Below are 24,275 nucleotides of genomic sequence, written 5' to 3'. Positions count from 1 at the left end.
CCCTGTGTCCTGGGGACCTCAGGGAAGATCCTGGCGGCCCTGAACCCCTGGGGCTGCTCAGTGGAACCCACCTTGGTGTCTTCCCTTCCCCATCCCAGGGTGAATCGTTCTGAGATTTGGCATCCAACCTCAGGTCAAAGTCACTTAATATTCAAGGTCTTGCCTCAGTGAACTGGTCGCCTCTGCTTCTCCTGGAAAAGTCTGGAAGTTTAAATTAAGCTGGACTTTCTGAGGATTTTCACAGGCAGGGCTGAGTGATTTTGGTGGGTCCTGGGGCCACATTCCTCCTGGGCAGAGACACTCGGCCACACTTGCCCCTTCCTGGAAGTTCTGTGCAGTGGTAGCCACAGGCTTCAGCTCTGAACTCCCCCAAACTCTACAAATTCAACAGAGGTGGAGGTGGGTAGCTGACCCCACATCCCCACAGGCCCCACCCTACCTGTGGTGACCAGGGACACAGCCCAGGAAATCCAGAGTCCCCGCTGGCAGCTGCCATGGGCCCCACCTCATCTTTTCCCAAAACTTTCTGACCCTCAACTAGGAAATCCCGACAGGTACCTCACCCGTAAGCTGCCCTGTGATGTCCAGCTGGGGATACCCTGCCAGGTAAGGGGCAGCGTGACCAAGTGGGGGCCTCATCCACCTGCCCTGACCAGTGTGCTGGGAGAAACAGGTCTTATGGGCACACAGCTTACCTGTCGAAAACATCACTTTGATTTCATATCCACAGCCTGCAGTGGTCCAGACCTAGAAGGACCCAGTGTCCCAGAGGAAATGGTGTGGACAGTGGGCCTGGCTCCCTTCTCCTCCTGGGTCAGGTTTTGGGGTCTCCAATGAAGAGGCCTCTCGTGGCCCGTGACCCCACAGTGGGCACCAGCTGTTCTCAGCTGCTTTTCTCACTTTATCCCTTTCTTACTTCTCCTTCTTGCTGAAAGCAGTCTTGGTAGGATGTGTCCACATAGGCCCCTGATTCTGGCCTCAGACACTTGGAACTGTGGCCATGTAGTTGAGAGAGGCGATGTCCAGGGAAGTGTGAGGGTTTCAGACCTGGGGGCCCAGAGCTTGTTCCTGGGAGGAGTGTCCAGAGGGAGGGTTCCCAGAGTCCAGGGAATGCCCAGGAAGGCTCCTCAGAGCTGAACTTGCCCTGAGTGGGCTAATGGCCTCTACCCCCATGGGCCCCGCGTGCACAGTGGGTGTCTGTCACCCCACCCTGCCCAGCTGACCAGGGTAGCAATGGATGGGAGTGGTGGCAAACCCTGGCCTCTCAGAGCGGCCTTGGCCAAGAAGACCCAGCTGCTGCCCACAATAGGCTGCAGGATACACCCGGAAGGCTCTTCAGAACCAGACCAGGGATACACCAACTGCAGGATGGGGCAATACCTCTCCTGGGCACCCAGCCTACAGACCTGAGGCCACGTCCACCTGGAGCCCTGTCACCAGAGCTTCATAGCAGCTTAACCCTAACATGCATGCCTGGGAGCAGCCCAGATATATTCCACGGGTGGCTGAGTAGACAAGCAATGCATGTCCTCACCGTGGGGCATGGCCACAGAAACCAGCCACAGAAACCGTCCACGGACACTGCGACCACGTGCACAGATGCCCAGAGTACGCCAAGTGGGATGCCAGCTCCAGCTCCAGCAGGCTGCCTGGAGAACAGGCCCAAGGCTGAGGAGGGGCGGCCTTGGTGATGGAGGTTCTGGATCCTACTCTGATGCTGTCCCAGAGTTTTTTGAGGAATCACCATTGCAGGAAACGTGGTAACAGGTACATGGGATCTTACCTGTGCTATTTCTTACAGTGGGATGTGAGTCTACAATCATTTCAAGATCAAAAAGTTAAATAAAAAGAAGTAATTGTTTTAAACAACTTAATGTGCTCCATTCTCAGGAGCCCTGGGTGTCCCCAAAAGGGAACACGAGGCTGTCACTGAAACTTCTCACGCTATTGGGTGGTGCCAGGTCAGCTGCGAGCATCAGATTCAAATGTGGGAGAAGGAACAGAGAATGCGGGTGGCAGGGAGGAGCCACTGGGGATAGAATAAGGGCCTGGTCCTGAGTTACCAATTAACTGGGATCAGCTGGTTTTCCTTTAAATAAATGAAAACATACAACAGAAGAGGAGACTGGTCGTGACTTCTAAATTCCAGCAGCGATCTGAGAGGCCGTTTGGGTCTGGGTGAGGAGGGTGGTCCCATTCCGCACCCCAAACCTCACAACTCCGTGACTCAGGCAGCATGGCCCACACCCTAGGACCAGAGTGGCAGGCGGACCATCTCGAGGCTGAGAGGCCCAAGTGGGACAACAAGTTCCAGTACCTTCTGAGCTGTGTTGGGTTTGCTGTCGGGCTAGGGAACATCTGGAGGTTCCCATACCTGTGCCAGACGCACGGGGGAGGTAAGCCTGCCACCTGACCCGGGGCCCTCCAGGAGCCAGTGACCATCACTTGCCCTGTCCCAGGATGAGATGCCAGTCCGTGGTTCCCTGGAGGGGGGGCTTCCAAGGAGGTGTCGGAGAGATCCTGCCACCTGTGACCCCTTCTCCTTTCTTCAAGCAGGGTGTTTTTGACCTGGAATGTGGTTGGAGCCAGTATGGCGTCTGCGCTACACGTAGCCTGTCCAGGCATGTGCTAGGTTCCTCCCTCAGCTCTTTGCACAGCATCAGGCCTCACCCCTGCTTCTCTGCCTCTGCCCAGGAGCCTCTAGATCAGCAGTTCTCAACCTGTGGATTGCGACCCCTTTGGGGGTCGAATGACTCTTTCACAGGGGTCACCTAAATACATCCTGCATATAAGATATTTACATTACGATTCATAACAGTAGCAAAATTATAGTTATGAAGTAGCAACGAAAATAATTTTATGGTTGGGGGTCACCACAACATGAGGAACTGTATTAAAGGGTGTGGCATTAGGAAGGTTGAGAACCACTGCTGTAGACTGAGCCTCCCAGGAGAGTGCAGTGGCCGTGCAAGAAACTCAGAACTGCCAGTCACTAAACTCCCCATCACACAGGGTCACTGGGAAGATGAAGAGTGCTCACATGCAAAGGGGTGCCTGAGTCTCTTCCTGCCGCATATGTGGTGGCCCCTCTGCCCCACATGTGGGGAAGTTCCTAGGCCATGTGTGCTCCCTGGCTGGGCTCCCAAGGTGATCCACATTTGTCACAGAAGGTGTCCCCCATCAGGAGGTGAGAGGAACTTACTCTGGCCTTGCTGCCCAGGGCACAGGGCAGGGGTGGACATGTAAGCCTGGCGTTCCTGACCAGGGAATAATCCTGCCCCATCAGGGGCAGGCCAGTAGCCCTCTGGACTGAGGTGAGCAGAGTCACTTAGGGTGTAGTGGGAGGGGTCTGTGGGGTCTAGTGTTGGCCCAACTACTGTGAGACCAGAGGAGATAAAAGTGCTTTCTGATGCCACGTCCCTCATCCCTTGTCAATGGGATAAGCCTTTTTTTTTTTTTAGAGACAGAGTCTCACTTTGTCACCTTCGGTAGAGTGCTGTGGCGTCACAGCTCACAGCAACCTCCAGCTCTTGGGCTTAGGCGATTCTCTTGCCTCAGCCTCCTGAGTAGCTGGGACCACAGGCGCCCGCCACAACACCTGGCTATTTTTTTGTTGTTGCAGTTTGGCCAGGGCTGGGTTTGAACCCGACACCCTCGGTATATGGGGCTGGCGCCCTACTCACTGAGCCACAGGCGCCCCCAAGGGATAAGCCTTCTTAAAAGTTTATTTTTTGTTTCTGATTAAAACAAAGTTTCAAGCAGGAAGCAGTGGTGCACACCTCTAGCCCCAGCTACTTAGGTGGCTGAGGCTTCAGTAAGGTGGGATGGTGCCATTGCACTCCAACCTGGGAACAGAGCCAGAACCTGTTTCCAAAAAAACTTAAAACTAAAAATAAAAGACCAGGCGCAATGGCTCACTCCTGTGATCCCAGCACTCTGGGAGGGCACAGCAGGAGGATCACTTGAGCTCAGGAGTTTGAGACCAGCCTGAGGAAGAGTGAGACCCTGCTATCAAAAAAAGAAAAAAATATTGTGAGTGTTATGGTGATCACCTATAGTCCCAGTACTTGGGAGGCTGAGGCAGGAGGATCACTTGAGCCTAGAAGTTTGAGGTTGCTGTGAGATGGGCTGATACCCCGGCACTCCAGCCTGTGTTAGAGAGCAAGACTCTTGATCAAAAAACCCCCAATTTTAAAAAGGTTCGCAGCATAGAGAAAATTCAGAGAATGGAGATAAATGGAAAGAACAAAAATAATCACCTGTAGCTGCTGCCCCAGGGGCACCAAGGTCTCTCTTGGGACCTGGGGTGCGATGGGGCTTGCTGGTCTTGGGTGCCTTCCTTGTGGCAAGGTCCCTTGAAGCACTTCTGGAAGCACAAAAAGCCCTGAAGCAGAGGATGGAATGCCCCGCGTCACTCTTGGGGCCCTGCAGCGATGGGAATGTTGGCCGTGGTGCTAAACGTCCACGTTTTACTGACCATCTCTGACATACAGGGTGCTCTGGGTCTGACCTCCCCACCCCACACAGTCCACCAGGGATCTGATCATCTACCCCGCATGGAGGGGCTGGTGTATTGGAGGGAGCTGCCTAGTGAGAATGGCCCGCCAGTCGCCCCATGTGCAAGCCTTTAAGGGCTCCTCGGTTTGGGGGATACTTTAGAGCCTATTTCCAGATATGAAGAATAAGCACAAAGAACTTGCTCCCCTATGTGTCCAGACTTATTATAGAACCACAGTCATCAGTGCAGTGTGACTTGTGGTGCAAGTATCCGGAGATCTCAACAGAGGCTCCATGACGGAGGCATGTGGAAATGACGGCGTGTGTGGGGAGGGAGTTCATGCGTGTGGTGGGGCCGAGGCAGGCCACCCAGAGCTCACGTAGATGTGAAAACTTCCTCTGTTGAAGCCTTCACCACAACAAGCATTTAAGGCGTGTCCCAGGCAGCGGCCTAAATCTGCACCACTTGGTCAAATGTCAGGAAACATTTGTCTCCTTAACTCATATTCTCCCCAAGCACTGCACTGACTGGCCATCCTATCCCTACATGTGAGAATGCCTTTTTGTCGATCTCACTTTAACAACAACAGATTATTTTGAAAATAGGATATAACTGAGAGATGGATACTGTGTGGTATTTTTATTTATTTATTTATTTATTTATTTATTTATTTATTTTTGAGACAGAGTCTCACTATGTCGTCCTCGGTAGAGTTCTGTGGCATCACAGCTCACAGCAACCTCAAACTCTTGGGCTTAAGCAATTCTCTTGCCTCAGCCTCCCAAGTAGCTGGACTATAGGTGCCTGCCACAACACTTGGCTGTATTTTTGTTGCAGTTGTCATTATTTAGTGGGCCCAGGCTGGGTTCGAACCCACCACCCTTGGTGCATGTGGCCAGCGCTGTAACCACTGTGCTACGGGCACTGCTGTGTGTGTGTGTGTTTTTATTTTTTTTTTCAGTTTTTGGCCGGGGCTGGGTTTGAATCCACCACCTCTGGCATATGGGACCGGCGCCCTACTCATTTGAGCCACAGGCGCTGGTGTGTGGTGTTTTTAATTTGCATAAATTCATTACTCAAAGGTGAATATCATTTTCTCTTCAGAGATAAGAGTTGTAGAGAGACATTATGACGGGACACAGCAAAACGTTTAGATATAGACCAACAGTGAGAGCTGCTTTCCAGTGCACTTGGCCCTTTAAACACAGGCATGCAGAGCCTGTGACCACCCGGTGGAGACCCAGGCCACATGCCTGAACTCAGTTCCCGCATGGGCTTCCGTCACGTATCCAGTTTCTGTATCTGGAGCCTCTGTTGAGATCTACACGTTCTTGCATCAAAAAATCACACCACACAGATGACTGTGGTTTTATAAGAAGTACGGACACTTAGTGGAGTAAGTACTTTTGCCTTATTCTTCTTTGAAATTTTACTGGCTATGACTTTTCTGAATGAGCTTTACAGCCAGGTGGTCAATTTTCAGGAGAGATTCTGGGAGTCCCAGTGCACTGACTTTCTGTGTGAGTTTGGGGAAAATCCGCTTGGATAGCCTGAGCCACACCCCCCACAGAGGGAGTCATAGCAGACTTGGGCCACTGCCTGGGATGCCCCAAATTGCCGCCCCTCAGCCCGGCTTCCTGTGCGTGGCTCTTTCTGCAAGGCTTGTGCTGTTGTGTTCTTGGCGTGGTGACATGTGGGTTCTCCCACACTTGCACGTGATAGTGGCAAACCTAGGCAGCAGTTCACAGCCACTTTTGCCACGGTCAACAGACACCCTGTGTGTCCCCAGCTGCTGGTGCTTGTGAGGGGTGCACTGAACTTATCCCAGTCGGTTATAAACAGGAGTTACATGAACCTTCCCTTCCTGCCATGCTGAATCAACCCCGGCCTTTCTGTAAATTCAGCTAAAACACATGTTCTCGCCAATCTTCCTGTGCCAGTGCCGCCCCTGTGCTAGGCTGGCTGCCGCCCACACAAAGAACGCTGTTTGGGTTATTATCTAAGTTTGCGTCCCCGTGGCAGTCTAAACAAGGCTTAAAAGACACCCAGCCACGGAATCAATGCTTCTATTTCAGTAAGATCCTGACCAGACACCTTCAGTCTCCTAATGAAAAAAAAGCTTCCTTTTCTCTTCTCCCTGAAACAAGTGAGACTCAGCTGCACCAAATTAGCTGCCACGAGAATCCCCCTCATCTTCCTGACCTCAGCCTGGGCACTTGGGGCCCATCCTGGTCCAGGCTCCATAGGCCGCCCAGAGCCTTGCCCTTGCTGGGCACTGGAGCACACACCTGGGGCCCAGAGCCCCGGCTCTCTCCACATGCAGGTGGGTGCACCAGGGCCTGAGAGTGGCCAGGGAATTGCTGGGGCATTTAAAAATGGATGTGCAGCTGGGAGCCCAGCCACTGGCATGAGACCTCACCACACAGGATGGACATTGGCGGGGGCTAGTACAGGTGCCACGACTCCACCCATGGCTGCCCTCACCCTCCCAGGAGGCATCTCCAAGGCTGAACCTCAGATTTCAACTCTGCTCATCAACACTTCCTGGCATTTCTGCTACTATACGAATGACACCAATGAAGACCATAGCCCCAAGTGCTGGTGCTGGAGTCCTGTGCAAAGCCACTGAGGGCTGAGGGGCCACCTGCCTCGCTAGGGCCTGCAGTTTCCATGTCAGAGACAGAACATCTGGCGATGATACAAAAGCCAGAATGAGGCTGTTTGCCCCAGCTCAGCTCTCACCAATCCCCATGTCCTTACAGGGGCCTTCCTCATCCCCTACATCATCGCCCTGGTCTTGGAGGGCCTCCCGCTCTTCCACATTGAGCTTGCCATTGGCCAGCGGCTGCAGCAGGGCTCCATCAAGGTGTGGACGGCCATCTCCCCCTACCTCAGCGGAATAGGTAGGAGCTGCTGCCCTCTGACCCCTCTGCGGCTATGGAGGCCCAGGCATAGGCTGGAGCTGGGGGCTGACCCCGGGGGAGGGCACAGGCTGGTGGGGAGCCCTTGGGTGAGTGATTTGGGATTCAGAAACAGACAGCATTTGTGAGAGAACATTCCAGAAGGGCATGGAAACTGGCATTACAGGTCACGTGTGAGGGAGTCCTTGGCCTGCACCCTAACCCTTTATCACTTTTATTTTATTTTTTAATTAATTCATTTTTATTTTATTTTTTAATTAACTTATTTTTAAAATTTATCTTATTTTATTCTGGCTGGTTCTGAGCAGAGGGAACTGGGAGGAGCAGGTGGGGGGCTAATGCTGCCTGTGCCCGCAGGGTTGCTGGGAAAAGCAGGTGGGGGGCTGATGCTGCCTGTGCCCGCAGGGTTGCTGGGAAAAGCAGGTGGGGGGCTGATGCTGCCTGTGCCCTCAGGGCTGCTTGGAGGAGCAGGTGGGGGCTGATGCTGCCTGTGCCCGCAGGGCTAGGCTGCCTCACCGTGTCCTTCCTGGTCAGCCTGTACTACAATACCATCCTTACGTGGGTGCTGTGGTACTTCCTCAATTCCTTCCAGTACCCGCTGCCCTGGAGCTCATGCCCACTGGACCTTAACAGGACAGGTGAGGTGCGGGTCCTGCTGTGGTTGAGATGCCTTGGCTGTGGGCAGGTGCTTGCTGACTGAAGGTGGCCAGGGGAACTTTGGTGCTCTGTATCCACACGGGCACATGCCTCCCAGATTCCCCCAGAAGCACATCTGCAGTCCAGGCTTCTTGGTCCTGCCGGCCTGTGCTTGGCCACTGAACGTAGGGTACACCGAGGCCCCACTGGTTCGCAGGGAGACTCTGCAGCTGTTTCTGTGGTTAGGTCACCAGAGGGTGAGTGAACATGATGGACGGGGAGGCTGTCTAGACTAAGCCAGGTACTGCATCTGGGGAGAGCTTCAAGACAAGAGTGACAGTTGTTTCTCTCTCCTCCGGCATTGAACCGAAACGATGAAGCATCGTTGACAATCTTTTTCTTCCTGCCACTAAGACAAAAAGTCACTTTTGACCACACTCTAAACAAAGATGGCCTTGGGGGTCTTGACAATGAGTCTGGCACCTGGACACCCCCACAGGCCCAGGCAGGACAGACACCCTGGGGAGACAGAGGGCACTGGCCACTGGTGGTCAGCCTCTTGGCCTCCCACTGAAGGTGGGGTTTGTTCCACCCAGGTGCCCACAGCTGTGCTCCACCAACAGCCCCAGGACAGGTGGTCTGTAGCCCTGCTCCTAAGTAATAGCAGGGCCAGAGGCTCAGAAGGGTTAAGTCTCCTGATGTACACAGCAGGGCCATGACTGCCTCCCCCAAGTCCACCCCATGCTTCATTGAAAGAAGAGCTGACCTTCCCAGAAAGGTGCCTGAAAAGGTCAGCTCTGCCTGAGCTGAGACTGCACCCTTCCCTCCAGCCCCGTGGGCTTAGTGTGGAGTGGGCAGTGACCTTGCAGAGCCAGGCCATGATGTTCTGGATTGGAGGTTGGGGCCTCACAAGGGCCCTGGGGCCAGAGGAGGTTGTGGAGGGAGCAACCCTGTGTTAGGGGCAGTGGTCCTGTCAGGGTATTTGTGGTCCCGAGACTTCTCCAGAAGGACCCCCACATTTCTTCATCAGGTGTCTGAGGACCCACTGCAGTGGATCCCGGGAGCTGTCTTAGGCCATTGCTGGCATCAGACACCATCGCCCTGTGTCAGCTGTGGCCCTGTCAGGAAGGGAGTAGATATTGCTGAGGCCTGGCTTTCTCTCCAAGTGCCGACAGTTACACATTTGACACATGCAGCTGCCACCCCATTGGGCTCTGTGCTATCCTTGGAGTCTTGGGTGAGGGGGTCAGGGAAGGTGAGGTCAGTGTAAGCACTGGCTTTACCCAGGGACAGTGATGTCCAGGAGGCTGCCAGACACCTGGGGCCCAGCATGGCTCCTAAGCCTTGACAAAGCAGAACTTCCCAGCAAGGTTTTTCTCAGACTCTGCATTTTTCAACCAGGGCCATTTCTCCTTCTCAGCCTTGGGCCCAAGTAGAAGCAAGAAAGGGCACCTCAGACTGAAAGGATGGTGGTGAGAACAACCTAGTGCAGCCAGGCTCAGAGCAGCTGCAGTGAAAGGTGGCCCAGGCCCCAGGCCAGCCTATGACAGGCCCTCCTGATCCCAGGGTTCGTGGAGGAGTGCCAGGGAAGCAGCGCCATGAGCTACTTCTGGTACCGGCAGACGTTGAACATCACAGCTGACATTAATGACAGTGGCTCTGTCCAGTGGTGGCTGCTGGTCTGCTTGGCTGCCTGCTGGGCAGTTGTGTATGTGTGCATCATCAGAGGCATCGAGACCACAGGGAAGGTAAGCATCTGCGGGATCCACCCCTTCCCAGCTTCCTCCAGCCTTGAGAACCCTTCTCCACCTGTCCATTTGCTTTTTATGCCTACAAGCTCTGTTACTAGGGGCATACACATTTAGAAGTACTATGTCTTAATTAGAGGATTGATCTCCTTATCACTATGAAACAATCTTTTTATTCCTGGTGATACTCCTTGTTCTGAAATTGACTTCATATTAAAATGGCTATTCCAGCTTTCTTTTGACTGTGTTAACAGAACATACTTTTTCCATTCTTGTTCTTTTAACCTTTTTGTGTCTTTATGTTCAAAGTGTGTTCCTTACAGACAGCATATAATTGGGTCTTTCTTTTGTACCCAGTCTGACAATCTCTGCCTTTTATTTGGCATGTAGACTCTTTACATTTAATGTGATTATCGATATAGTTGAGTTTAGCTCTACCATTAGATTTATTTTCTATATGTTCCATCTGTTCTTTGTTTCTGTTTCTCTCTTTTTCAGAGTATTTTTTGTGATTCCACTTTATCTCTTTTGTTGGGTTATCGCTTCTCTTTTTTATTTTAGTGGTGGCTTTACATGCTCTGGCACACATTTTTAAACTTGTCATAGTCTATAATCAAGTGATTTTGTGCCACTTTATGTGGAATTTAAGAACCTCATCACATTTATTTCTGGATTTTTGCTATGGTTGTTATACATTTTACTTATGATATAACAAACAAATATACTCTGCATTGATGCCCACCCACGTAATTCCACTGAGGGCAACAGAAAGAACCATTAGAGTGAGCCTCCAGCTTGCCTGGAGGCCTTCAGGAGCATACCCAGCAAGAAGGATTCTCACCTTCTCTTCTCTGGAGCATCAGTTGTCCAATACCATGCACACATAGACTCTTCTTAGGTGATGGCACTCAGTCTACACACCCTGGACTATGCCTCCCAACTTCATAGGCATGGAGGTTTTGCACAGGATCCAAGTGCCGTGTGCCCTGTGCATTTTCTTAGTGAGCTGAAATTATAATTCCTCCCACGGGAGGGTCTTCATGCTTTTGAGGACTGGAGTAGGCAGTAGGCTCAACAAGCCAGACAGAAATTCCAAATAATCCTATTATAAAAGTCCCTTAAAAATGCATCCCAAGTGATTATGCAAAGTTGGTCTAAATTGGGAGACCCGAGGCAGGGCAGTGAAAGAAGAGTGTCCATTTGAAGATTTTTTGCAGGGACACCTGGTGTGCAGACCCTTGTGCAAACCCAACTGAGAATCAGGGACTGGCCCTGCATGGGGAAGAGGGGTGTGACTAAGTACGATCAGTTGTGGGTGTCAGAGTGGTAAAGAGAGTATTAGCAGCACAGCAAGGGCTGAGAGAGCCTGAGGGCAGACAGGAGAGAGAAGGGTGGAGGCCAGAGCTGCCAGGAGTGCCCCACAGGAGACATAGCTCAGGTCCCCCAGGACCCTGCCCTTTCTGAAGGGAGGCTGCTTACCCCTGATGTTCAATGCCCACCTTAGCTGATTCCACAGGGTACAAATGTATTAAGGTGATGCAAATATGACTGTTCATGGTGAGCCCCACACCCCTCAAAGCTTGTCCCTTGCTGTGGCTGATGAGTGATGGTGGCTCTGACCATGAGGCACTCCATCCTTGCCTGCCTCTCTAAGGCCTGATCATTTTTTTTTTTTTTCAAGGCGATTTATTTCACAGCTTTATTTCCCTACCTGGTCCTGACAGCCTTTCTCATCAGAGGGCTTACCCTGCCTGGGGCCATTGATGGACTGACCTACTTGTTCACTCCCAATGTAAGTAGGTCTCATGGGCAAGCCCAGGACCAACAGCAAATGTGCTTGGCTGGGGATCGGTCCCTCCCCTTGAAGAGCCAGCAGCTCAGGGCACTGTGGTGGTGGGGAGGAGGGCCTGTGGGGGTGGGGGTGCAGGAAGCTCATGTATGGAGCAAAGAGGAGGACTTTGGCTTGGGACATGTGGACTGTGGAGCTTGCCACATTATGGTCAGGGAGAGAACAGCTAACGACAAGTTGCCCTGTCCCAGGAGCCCATGCTGACCCCTGCCCTGGACTCTACACCATGCCCAGGAGCCTGCAGCCCTGTTAGAGCATTCTGTAATACTCAGAATCAAGGGAGAGTCCAGGCTGTGTAAGGGTGGGCAGCCAGTGACCAGCTGGAGCCACAGGTGTGTGGGTTTTCACAGGTACCCCCAGCAGTAAAATACTCCGCACCATGTGCACTTGGTCCTCACTCAAAGCACCAAGTCTGAGAGAGTAAACCTGACCAAGCTTGTTCCATTCTCAGAGGGCCCTAAAAGAGCCATGGGCTGACTTGGCCACATCATGGGGGGTGAAGCCAACATCTGCCATGTTAGAGCTGCCCCTCTAAGACTGTAGGCTCCTGCAAGGTCCTAAACTGTTCCCGGTGTCTGTGTAGAACACACCCAGAATGTCCCAAAGGAAGCCTTGGGAACATTTTGGAATGGTCAGAGCGACCAGCTGGTGTGGTTTGCCTCCTGTGAGAGATGGTCTCCCTGACTCATTCCAGATGCAAATTCTCCAAAACCCCCGTGTGTGGCTGGATGCAGCCACCCAGATATTCTTCTCTCTGTCCCTGGCCTTTGGAGGACACATCGCTTTTGCAAGTTATAACCCCCCAAGGTGGGCAGCTGGGCAGCTGGGCTCAGGTGTGGATCCCTTTGCAGCCATGGTGCCCAGCCAGAGAAGCTTGGGGAGAGAAGCTGAGCCCCTCTTGATCTCAGGGTCATTCTGTGGGACTGAGGGTGGCTGGTGTGGACCTCATGCTGACATCTGGGTTCTGCAATTGTCCCTGGTCACCTAGGGCAGACTCAAGGCCACATGCTGACACAGACGTGAGCAGAGGGTGCTTCTATGCAGCCCCAGTCCACAAATGGCACCAGAAAGTGCTGTCCTATTGGTCATAAAACAGAAAGCTGAGTGCACGGAAACAGAGACACAAACCTAATCTCCTCCGAGCAGGGGATGGCTGAGGTGGGTGGGCCAGCATGGCTACTGGGCAGCTCTGCCCATTGGCAGCACCTAGGGAAGGAAGAGTGAGCTGGGACCCAAAAATCTGCATGTAAGGCCCTGCCCCTCAGCTCCCTGTCGCCCCAAGAGCCATTGGGGAAGGTCTGAGTTTCAGACACTCAGTAGCCTTGAGCTAGGTCTGTGTGGAGGCCAGGGGAAAGGTCTAGGCCATCCTGACACCACAGGGACGGTATCAAGGGCCCAGGTGTGGGTAGGTACCAAGGAGGTAAGCCCCTTCTTCTACTCCTACCTGGATTATGACCCACAAAGCCCTGTAATGGCTGTTTGTGCCCAGGAACAACTGTAGGAATGATGCTGTGGTCATCGCCCTGATCAACAGCATGACCTCCCTGTATGCGTCCATCACCGTTTTCTCTGTCCTGGGATTCAAGGCCACCAATGACTATGGGCACTGCCTGGACAGGTGAGTGTAGGTGCTGCTGGGCTTTGCAGGGCACGGTCAGACAGGTGGCCACTGCACTGGGAGCTCCATGCCACTGGAGAGGGGTGGCATGGAGTACATTTTATTTCTGCAGGGCAGTGGGGTGAATAGTATCCCTCAAAAGTTCACATCCACCTACAACTTCAGAACATGACCTGGTTGGAAAAGGGTCCTTGCAGATGAGACCATTGTGGAGTGGGTGGGCCCTAAGTCCCACAGCTGGTGCCCTTATAAGGAGAAATGAGACACAGAAGAGAGACAAGGGGCAGAAGGCTGAGGAAGAGCAGGAACCACAGTGATGCAGCCACCAGCCAGGGGACACCAGGAGCCTCCAGAAGGAGCTCAGTCCTGAGACACATTGACTCCAGACATCACAGTTCTCCAGAGCTGAGAGAGAATAAATTTCTGCTGTTTTAGGCCCTGTTTGTGGTCACTCAGGCCTACACAGGCTGCACCCAAAATTACTCTGTCAAATGGGATGGCACTGTTGGGACGCTTGACCACTGCTCACCCACAGTCCTTGACACGTCTCAGCATTTAGGGTGTACTGGGGCAGCCCTGCATGTCCTGCTAACATGGGGGTGACTCTGCCCCAGCAGGGGACACACACAGGGTGCATTGAGGGACTGCTCTTGGCATCCAGTGGGTGAAGGCCCGGGATGCTGTTCAACGCCCTGCAGTGCCCAGAACAGCCCCCCCCAGGGAACGACCCAGTCCTGAATGTCCCCAGGGCTGCAGCCAAGATGCCTCATTCCAACCACACATACAGCAGCACTGGGCAGGAAGGAGAGCCCAGAGCAGCCCTTACAATGCAGCCTGAACTTGAGGAATGTGGTAGAGAGTCCGCAGGGCCCAGCAAACAGCAAGACCCCCGTGCAGTGGCAGAAGGGAAGGAGCCGGACTGAATCCAGTTGGAGCACCTTTGTTTCCCTGCAGGACATCAGCCAAGTGGTTATGTCCTAACTGGAGCCTTGAGCGCTGTGTGAATCAAAGTCAGTGACCCTCACTATGCATGACTATTCTGTCCTGTGACGTCTTTGCTAACCCTGAGTTAGGGAACTCTGGACATCTCTGCTCCTGGGTTTTTTTGGGTTTTGTTTTTCTAAGACAGAGTCTGCCCCAGGTAGAGTATTGTGGCATCATCACTGGGTGGGGTGCTGCGGCATCAATCGGAGCTCACAGTAACCTCATGCTCCCAGGCTCAAGTGATTTTCCTGCCTCAGTATCCCAAGTAGCTGGGACTACTGGTGCCCAGCATGACACCTGCTAATTTTCTATTTTTGTAGAGATGGGTCTCTTGTTCAGGCTGGTCTTGAATTCCTGAGCTTGGGCAATCCTCCCGCCTTGGCCTCCCAGAGCTCTGGGACTGCAGGCGTGAGCCAACATGCACATTGCTGCCACACTGACATTAACTCACAGCAGCAGCACTTTCCCCGTGCCTGACACATGTTTCCCCCATGAGGCATGTCCTGGTCTCTCCTGCTTAGGATCAACAGACAGCACCCAGTACTGTGCTGGGGGAGCACTTTAACCAGGGACATCACTAGCAAAAAGCACCAAAATGTGGGAAGTATGATGCTCAGTGCAGGCCCTTGTTTACTGGATGAGCTAAAAGAACACGGAGCTTGGCCCTGTCCCCTCAGGTGGGACCGGCATGTCCGGCAGCTCAGTTTTGTGTCACTCTTGGAATGTCTGCAAATAAGCACTGAACACTCAGTGATGCAGGCTCTGAGTAGTGAGTGGGCGTTGCATGCGCCCTGGCCTGACTCACACTCTGCAGGCTTATGGGTTGACGTGGATTCTGAGTAGTGAGTGGACAGCTGCATACATCCCTGGCCTAACTCCACAGGCCTGCCAGGCTGGGAGTGAGTGATGGGAGGAGGGAGCCATCCCCCTAGGGACTGTCCGGGGGAGAAGCTGCAGCCCTAAAGGGGTCTGAAGGGGGTTTTCTCTGCCCTGTGTGCTGCCCCACAAGGTGCTTGTGTGGGAACCTCGAGCCAAGAATACAATCAGGGGAGAGGGTGAGCTGGCTGAGCCTTTCCCAGCAAACCCTTGGAGCCCCTGAAGTTTGAACACCCATTTGGACACAGGAGGACACTGCCACCACCACACTGTGCCCACAGAGGCACGTGTCCCCAGGCTCAGGAGACTGAGAACAGCCATTCCCATGTGTATGGGGTAGACAGGGGTCCTCACCACGTGCTATCGATCCACAGAGGCCAGGAGGGACCAAGCCCTCCTGCAGTGCACTGATCAAGGGGCTACTCTGGATGTGTCTGATGGCATATGAGCCCAAGAGCCCATGCTCATCAGCCTCCTCTGTGCCACAGAAACATCCTCGGCCTCATCAACGAGTTCGATCTCCCAGAGGAGAGCATCTCCAGGGACATGTACCCAGCAGCCCTCACATACCTGAATGCCACTCAGCCACAGAGGGTGGCCCAGCTCTCTCTGAAGTCCTGCCACCTGGAAGACTTTCTAGATAAGGTACTGAGCTCCCCAGAACTGGGTGCATGGGCTGATGGCTCAATGCAATTGGCCCAAAGGCCATAAGCCAAGGACCCCAGCCCGTCACTTGCCTCAGTTTGCTGGGCTCACAGGCAGCCATCTGGCAACACCCCACAGGTTCTGCTGGTGTGCAAAGCCCTGGGATGGGGAAGCCAATGAGAGGGACACAGGATCTGGCAGAGCTTAGGGCCAGGTGATGCCTGTACCCAGGCATGTCACCGCAGCCAGTAGGCTGGTCCTGGGGTGGTTTCTCGGGTGCCTGCCCACCTGATAAAGGCATCAGGTGCACCTGTCTTCATGGATGGGAAGGACCAACTTCCTCTGTGTGTCACAGAATGCTGCGGGCCCAGGTCTGGCCTTCATTGTCTTCACTGAGGCTATCACCCACATGCCTGGGGCTCCTGGCTGGGCCGTGCTATTCTTTGGGATGCTGTTCACCTTGGGTCTGTCGTCCATGTTCGGGAACATGGAGGCGATTATCACTCCACTGGTGGACATGGCAGTCATGCCCAGATGGGTCCCCAAGGAGGCCCTGACTGGTGAGTGGGCAGCTTGGTCATCATGGAAGGTGTGTCCCCACTGTCCCCTCCCACCTGCTGTCCAGACACCCTTCCTTGATGGCGAGATCAAGGGGCCATGCTGAGTCCCAGGGGAAGTCCCTGGCTGCTCCTCACCAGGGCTATCATAGGGATCCACACACATGGAAGGTGTGTCCCCACTGTCCCCTCCCACCTGCTGTCCAGACACCCCTCCTTGATGGCGAGATCAAGGGGCCATGCTGAGTCCCAGCCAGTCCCTGGCTGCTCCTTACCAAGGCTATCATAGGGATCCAGAGTCAGAGAGGGGAGGGCAGGGCCTCCCCCATCCCCCTGAGGCCACTCCTATCCTGAATGGGTCCTTCCTGCTCTTCCGACAATGTGCAGGGAAGAGGCTGGGGAAGGGATGGGTCTGCTGCTGGACACCAGGAATCTGACGCTGCCCGCCCACCCACAGGGCTGGTCTGCCTGGTCTGCTTCCTCTCTGCCATCTGTTTCACACTGCAGTCTGGGAACTACTGGCTGGAGATTTTCGACAATTTCGCAGCTTCCCTGAACCTGCTTGTCTTTGCCTTCCTTGAGGTCGTGGGCGTGGTTTACGTCTACGGGATGAAACAGTGAGCTGTTTCCTCACCAAGCACTTCTTTGGGACCTCACGAGGGTGGGATCAGGGAGGGAGGCTGGCAGGCAAAGTCACAGTCCATAGATGCCCTTTGGGGATGGGAGGTGCCAGGGCCCAGGCTGTGGTGCCGTCCCTGTGATGCTCAGCCCTGAGCGGGGCCACTGCTGGTGCTGAGAAGGCTGAGACCAGTGTCTCCCTCAGGTTCTGTGACGATGTCGCGTGGATGACTGGGAGGCGGCCCGGACTCTACTGGCGGGCCTCGTGGGCAGTTGCCAGCCCCCTGCTCTTGCTGACCATCTTTGTGGCCTACCTCGGCTTCCTGGCCCAGAAGCCCCCAAGCTACAGGGCCTGGAACCCCCAATATGTAGGTCCTGGAGGGACCCTGCCAGTCCCCCGCCAGTCCCCCTCCAGTCTCAGCACACCCTGGCTCTCTCTCTCACAGTTCCCACCCCCAGGAGAGGGAGCCCAGCCCCCAAACTCTGGGCCATAGCCTTGGCCTTGGCCATGGCCCTGGCCTCCAGTGCTGGCTGTGCCTATTCCATTTCCGGGACCTCAGAGGAGCTCGTCTCCCTAATGTGGGAAGGGACATGGCCTCTAGGCCGCCTAGGTTTGTGGTTGCTGAGGTTCAGCCTCCCGCTGCCAGGGCCTGTGGTCTGGCTGCCCCTGCCCATGCCCAGCTGACTGCTCTTGTCCCCTCCGGCAGGGGCAGTTCCCCTCGCGGCAGGAGAGGCCCTACCCGGGCTGGGTGCTGGCCACTGGCACGTTGCTGACCCTCCTGCCCATGCTGTGGGTCCCCATGGTGGCACTGGTCCACCTGCTCACCCGGCACAGACGGACGTGGAAGCTGAGGGGTGCACGACCAGACTCGGACACCGACACCAACACCTACATGGATGTGGACAAGGACAAGTGTTGACTCAGCGAGGCACAAGGGGGCTGCGGGGCGGGACCAGCTATGCCTCAATACACACTCGTGCACATTGCCCAATGAGTCTCTGGTTGCCTCCCGGAAGACTACCTTCATACCCAGAGGCAGTTCCTGGGCTTGGGCTGCTCCCAGGTCTGGCTTCTCACACAGGGCAGTCCTCACAGGGCGCCCTCCTCACAGGGCGGTCTGAGAGTCTCAGTACAGGCTGGAGGTCCCTGCTGTGGGGGGGTGGAGGGCTGTCTGCACAGGGGCAAGGTCAGCACAGGTGTCCATAGTCATCTGCCCTGGCCCCGGCTGCTCTCCCAGCAAGGTGAAGGGGGAGAGCAGCCACACCCTAGTTCTGAGTCCTGGGGGCTTGGCGTTGCCCCCCCAGCCCCCCACAGTGGCTCACAGGAGGCAAGGCCCCAGGTCTGTCTCAGCTGAGACCCCAGGACAGATGCTCCCAGGAAGCGGGGTCTTGGTGGGGGTCTGTGTCTGGCTGGAGCTGCAGTGGAGGAAATCAGCAGGGGCTGGCTGAATCTTCCTGACATCATTTCCAGGAAACACAGCATTTTGCCATTTGTCTTTTCTCAGAGTATCAAATTTGTGTTTGTTAGGAAGGTAAAATAGGCTGATATCTGGGGGTCACCCACTCACTTATTCATTCACTTGCAGTCTGAATCACCCACAGCTTTGGTCTATGCCCAGTCCCCCACCCGATCTCAGCCACAGTTGCCCACTTTGGAGCCCTGGGAAGGAAGAAGCCCCCTAGCCCTAGCTCCTCTCTCTGCCCTTGCTCAACTCACCGGTTTCCCTCCTCCCTTCCCCCACAGCACCAGGGGTCAGGTCCAAAGTGCAGGGACACTGGACACAGGAGTCATGGAGCCCTCAGCCTCATGCCGGGCACAGCCGGGAAGACCCCAGCTGCTCTTGGCGCTTGAAATAAGCCCCTGGCCTGGTACCGCTGTCCATGGTACTGAAAACTGCAGCAACTGTCCAGGGCTCTTACCCAATTGAAAGCAGCCCCTTCCCTGTTTATACCTACTCTTTGGAAGCCATCCTTACCCAGACCCCAGAGTAAACAAAAGCCCATTCGCAGCTGCCTGCCTATAGAGAACTGATTGTTAAACGCGAATTAACTCCTGAGTGCCCATGTCCCTGCAAAGTGCATCTTCAGCCCATGTAGGGTGGGTCCTGCAGCATGTCCCTCCATCCTGCCACCATAATGCTTCCTACACCTGTCACAAGGTAGTAAGGACTTGAAGAGCATGTCACACAGGGAGTCCCCTGGATGTCAGAGCCAGCATGATACCCAGGGCTCAGAGCTTCACTGCAACCTCATGCCTTATCCCTGCCAGCCAGCCCTTTCCCCATTGTAATCAACCCAAAACCAAATGGCACCCCCTGGCTCTCAGAAGTTGCTCAGTCCTGGGGTGGGCTTCAGGCCCTGCTGGATCCAGGAGCTCACAGGACCCACAGGACTCTCTCCACTGCTCAGCTGTGTCTGCTGCTGGATGCTCATGGTTCAGGTGAGATGCTTCCCTCTCCAGAGTCTCTAGACATCAAATTGAAGGACTGACTGAGCCTGGGAGGTAGGAGGAGGGCAAGGTGGCTCCCCAAAGGAAAGCCTCCAGGTGGGGTAAAAGCAACAGGCGGCATGTCCAGCTCCCAGGTGTGGAGGCATGATGGCCTGCTCCAGAGTAGACACAGACAAGGGAAGCTGCCTCCAAGCAGCTCTCAGACGCCCCCCAAACTTACCACAGGGACTATGAGTCCTGCATTGGCTCTGAGCAAGAAGAGTGGGGGCTGCCAGAGAGCAGGGATGTGGACATGCATCTCCAAGGTTCCAGGCTCCCGTTGTCTTTTAAGACATTTCAGAAACAACTTTTTTTTTTTTTTTTGAGACAGAGTCTCACTATGTTGCCCTCAACATAGAGTGTTGTGGCATTATAGCTCACAGCAACCTCAAACACTTGGGCTGAAGCAGATCTCTTGCCTCAGCCTCCCCAGTAGCTGGGACTATAGGCATCCCACTCAAGACCTGGCTATTTTTTGGTTGCAGTTATTCTTATTTAGCAGGTCTGGGCCAGGCTTGAACCCTTGGTGTATGTGGCTGGTGCCCTACTCACTGAGAACAGGTGCTGAGCCCAGATCAGACTTTTTGGTGTAGGATATTGTGAACAGGGTGGGGGCTCTGCCTGGCTCCTCATGTGCAGGAGGGGCTGGACACAGCAGCATCTATACTCCTGCCCTGGAGTTTTGGGGTCCTGCTCAGCTACCAGTAGAGGAAGGGGTAACTCCATTCTGCCTGTGTGCTGATGCAGCTGTGGCACTGAGGGAAAAGGGGAGAAATGTGGAGGACGTGGCCAGCAGGTGGGTGGTGAGTGCACAGATAGGTGGCCCAATGGAGGCAGAGGCACACCTGCCCCCACCAGGCATGCTAAGACTCCTCAGGGCTGGGGGAAGCTGCTGGAGCAACGTCCAGGGAGGGGTGGTCTAGGGCCAGGCTGCAAGAGCAGAGCCAGCAGGGCCCAAGCTATGTGATCACCTCCCACACAGGCACCTTCTTTTTGTCCCCAGACCTTGGGAAAAACCCCTAGTGGTGGTCCCTCAGACTGCCTGGGGCTAAGACAAGAACAAAATGCTCTATTGCCCAACCAGAGTGGCTGGCAGAGAGGACTGGCAGCCCTGCCCCGCATTTCAGGAGTACCAGTGTTCACATGGAGATGAAGTCAGGCACAAACAAGGCCAGCCCACCCCAGAGATGGACATGGCCCCCACGAGGCCCTTCCCTCTGGCCCTGTTCCATCTCAGACTGAGGCTAGGACTGCATGGGGGGAGCTGACCCTCAGGTGGAGACGGCTCATGGCAATCAGCTCAGAGGCGGGTAGATATCTCCGCTCACACATGTGCAGCCACAGTGATGGTGGGTGGAGGCTGAGCCCAAGGCGGTGTCAGCTGCTCACTGAGTCCAGGGCAGCTAGGAAGCCTGGCTCAGCTCAGCCGCAGGGGCATGGGCATCTACACTCAGAGAAGGAGGCAGGAAGAGTGGAGATGGAGATATGAGGAGGGATGGTACCAGGGGAGAGTGGGAGCCAAGTGGGAGCAGCCCCCCCTCCACGCATGGGCCTGAGCATGAGCCTCCAACCCATGCTCACAGGGAGCACACAGCTACAGATGGCAGGGCAAGAGCTTTGTGCTGCGTCCATGGGGAAAGAGCAAGTCACCCCCTCACCAAGGCGCTGCTCTGTCCCGCTTGTGTGAGGCTGAGAAGGCAGGACCATCCCCACCCTGATGCTCTCCTGAGCTGCATCAGGGCAGAACGTGGACATCCTGTGTCTGGATGGCATTGTGGATACGTGTCAGACCCTCCTCTGGGCCATGGGATCCCCTGATGCCAGGCTCGCACAGGGAGTTGAACTGAAGGGGTACGTACCTGCCTCAGCCTGATGACCCTACACTGGCCTGCTGTCCCCCACCTCTGCTTCAGCACCCACATTTTATCAGGACCCCCAGGCGACTGGCACACAAGAAGGGGAGAACCCTGCAGCTCTGGGCACCAGCTCCGGCGGGGCTGTAGGTGGAGGCTGAAGTCTTATCCCAAGTACCTGCTGCCACACAAAATGTAGCATCTCATGGTTCAGAGGCTGGAAGTTTGCATGTTTCTCCCTGATCTGGGTTGAAATCCAGGCAATGGCAGGGCTGTGCACCCTCAGGACACTCAAGGGGAGGATTGCTTCTCCAGCTTGGAGCAGCCACCTCATTCCTTGCCTCGGGGCCCTACCTCCACCTCAGGCCAGCAGTGGTCAGTTGACTGTCTTCTGCCCCCCTCTCCCACTTGTAGGGTCCTTGTGTTTATACCAGGCCCACCCAGATACCCAGGGTGATCTCTGTATCATAGGTCAGCTGCCTGAGACCCTCAAATCCATGTACACCCTCATTGTCTCTTGCCCACCTCAAGCAACATATTTATGGGGAACTAGCACGTGGGCATGCTTGGGGAGGGTCATCCTTCTGCCTATCACATGTGCCAGGGGGTTCTGACCCCCACCAAGGTGTGGGACGCTGCCAGGCCTCCAGGTGGCCAGTGCCACATCAGTGCTGAAGGTCCTGGTGGGTGCGGGAGGATAGAACCTAGGGCTGAGGGAGGTTGTTGTTTTTCAGGGGGGCCCTGGCTGCTCCACCCACACCTCAATTTTGCTTTCTCTCCCCTCTTCTATTTGGGACTCTACCTGCCCCACAAACATTTGTGGAACATACAAGTGAATGAGGTGAGATCTAGGGCTAGGAAAGCCCAGAGAATCAGACTTTTTCTTTCCTTTAAAGATTTTATTATTTTCATTCTTCCTTGAGATTTGACTCTGCGTAGTGGTTTTGGAGAAAGTTTGTGAGTTAGGGCACATCAAAACATATACCTTTTTCAAGGGCTCAGTACTTTAGTAAAAATACAAGTGATCCTCAATAAAACCGCCACAAGACACACCAGAGACACAGGATTCCAGGGCTTGTAGACAGTAGGCACAGGCCAGGGCAGGCCCCACTGCATCAGGCAGCAAGCTCAGTGCGTGCTGCTCCTGGGCTCCTTGCCCCTGCCCCGTCCAGCCTTTGACCGTGTTCTTTACCCAGAGTGTCCACGGCAGGCCCCTCCTCACAGCTGCCTTAGCATCTATGGACTTGGGCCTGCCATAAACCCAGCAGCCTCAGTCCCTTGGACAGCAACAGCAAAGAAAGTGATACCCTGGGCGGCACCTGTGGCTCAGTCGGTAGGGCGCCGGCCCCATATACCGAGGGTGACAGGTTCAAACCCGGCCCCGGCCAAACTGCAACAAAAAAATAGCCGGGCGTTGTGGCGGGCGCCTGTAGTCCCAGCTACTCGGGAGGCTGAGGCAGGAGAATTGCTTAAGCCCAGGAGTTGGAGGTTGCTGTGAGCTGTGTGAGGCCACGGCACTCTACTGAGGGCCATAAAGTGAGACTGTCTCTACAAAAAAAAAAAAAAAAAAAGAAAGTGATACCCCCCCCACCCAGGCACAGGGCATACCTGGGCTGCGCTGGCAGTGAGTCCCATCCCCAGCACACTCCTGGGACTCAGGCCATGACTGAGCCACGTAGGAACATGCTCAGTGTCCCCAGAATTGCTCACTTATGTGCCTCTGCGGTCGGTTCAGTCAGGCTTCATGCTGCCCAAGCCCACAAACTCTAGGCTGCCCCTCCTGTTTTCTGGTCCTTCTGTCTCTTTCTGCCTGTTGAAGGATGTTTGTCCAGCTCTATGGTGTGCCTGGTGACCACCATAGTCTGGAGGGCAGAATAGAACAAACTGGGTGGTGGGCTTGTTGCCCCAGAAACCCTGTTGTGTCCATGGCCTTCTGCTGCCCCACCAGTCAGAACTCTCCAGAAAGATCAAAGTCATGTAGTCTATTCAGAAGGTAGCTGCCAGAGAAACGTGACTTCTGACTTGGGCTGAGTGCTTACAGGAGGAATCCCATATTTTGTGAAGGTTGGTTTTGCTCCAGCCTGCCGGGTCTGCAGTGATAAGCAACTATTGGCCCTGGCCCTCTGCTGCCAGTCCTGGACTCACTGCCTCCAGGTCCCCCGCCTACCTCCCCAGTGCCTCACATCACTGGAAACACCCTGGACCCCAGCCAGGCTGCACCTCACCGCACCCCACCCACACCCTCGATTCCATAAATGCATGAAGATGCTTTTGCTGCACTTAGGGCTCCAACAGGAGGCCCTGTCTGAGACCGAAGAACCTGGAGGCGCCACACCCTTCCCACTACAGGCCCCTGGGCTCACCCAGAGCCTCTGCCAGTACAGGGTCTCACTGTGAGCAGGGTCACCAGGTCACCTCCACAGCCCCAGAGCCCCTAGGGTCCTAAACATTGTCTTCACTTGGGTTGTGAGGGAGGTGAGCTGGGGGGCAGTGCTGAAGGAGATGGGGGATACCAGCAGGTCTGGTGAGGAGATTATGGGGAGACAGGGAATCTGTGTTGGGGTCCCCAATGAGGTGCAGGCACTGGGACCAGCTGAGCGGAGGGGCTGGCAGTGCTGTAGCAGCGGCCCCTGGGGTGACTGGGTTCACCCAACTGGGAGAAGCAGGGATGTGAGTGGCCACAGGGCAGGGTGTATCCAGGGGCTGGTGTGGACATGGCCTCTGCTCTCGGGGAAATTTCCATTAGGAGTGGACTTTGGGCATAGCCTGAGTGGTGGCAGGTGGGGGTGGGTGCTGCTTCTGGGTGAGCGTGCCCTGCACGGCACCAGTCCTGGCAGCATGGTGGTGCAAAGGCGTGAAGGCCTCCCAAGACCGCCTGAGGGTGAGGGCGACAGGTTCCGACACTACGGCTCAGGTGGACCCCTCTCCTAGGGACAGGCCCAGTGCTCAGAGCCAGGGTCCCCGTCTGCCCCTCCTGGCCAAGA

The 24,275-nt window shown here is 54.9% G+C and overlaps 1 protein-coding gene across 1 annotated transcript; it reads left to right on the top strand.

Annotated features, from left to right (window-relative positions):
• Positions 1 to 27: 27 nt before the first annotated feature.
• On the top strand, positions 28 to 19,215 carry SLC6A18 (solute carrier family 6 member 18). The gene is made up of 14 exons (XM_053593488.1): positions 28 to 606; positions 731 to 1,767; positions 2,232 to 2,396; positions 7,261 to 7,401; positions 7,920 to 8,057; positions 9,622 to 9,803; positions 11,485 to 11,595; positions 12,347 to 12,459; positions 13,142 to 13,270; positions 15,619 to 15,775; positions 16,131 to 16,335; positions 16,790 to 16,949; positions 17,156 to 17,318; positions 17,658 to 19,215. The coding sequence occupies exons 3-14, from the start codon at positions 2,237 to 2,239 to the stop codon at positions 17,868 to 17,870; spliced, it is 1,872 nt and encodes a 623-aa protein (XP_053449463.1). The 5' UTR covers positions 28 to 606; positions 731 to 1,767; positions 2,232 to 2,236; the 3' UTR covers positions 17,871 to 19,215.
• Positions 19,216 to 24,275: the final 5,060 nt, after the last annotated feature.

This window comes from Nycticebus coucang, chromosome 1 (genome assembly GCF_027406575.1).
Source record: "Nycticebus coucang isolate mNycCou1 chromosome 1, mNycCou1.pri, whole genome shotgun sequence".
NCBI lineage: Eukaryota > Metazoa > Chordata > Mammalia > Primates > Lorisidae > Nycticebus > Nycticebus coucang.
This window is presented reverse-complemented; position numbering and strand designations above follow the sequence as displayed.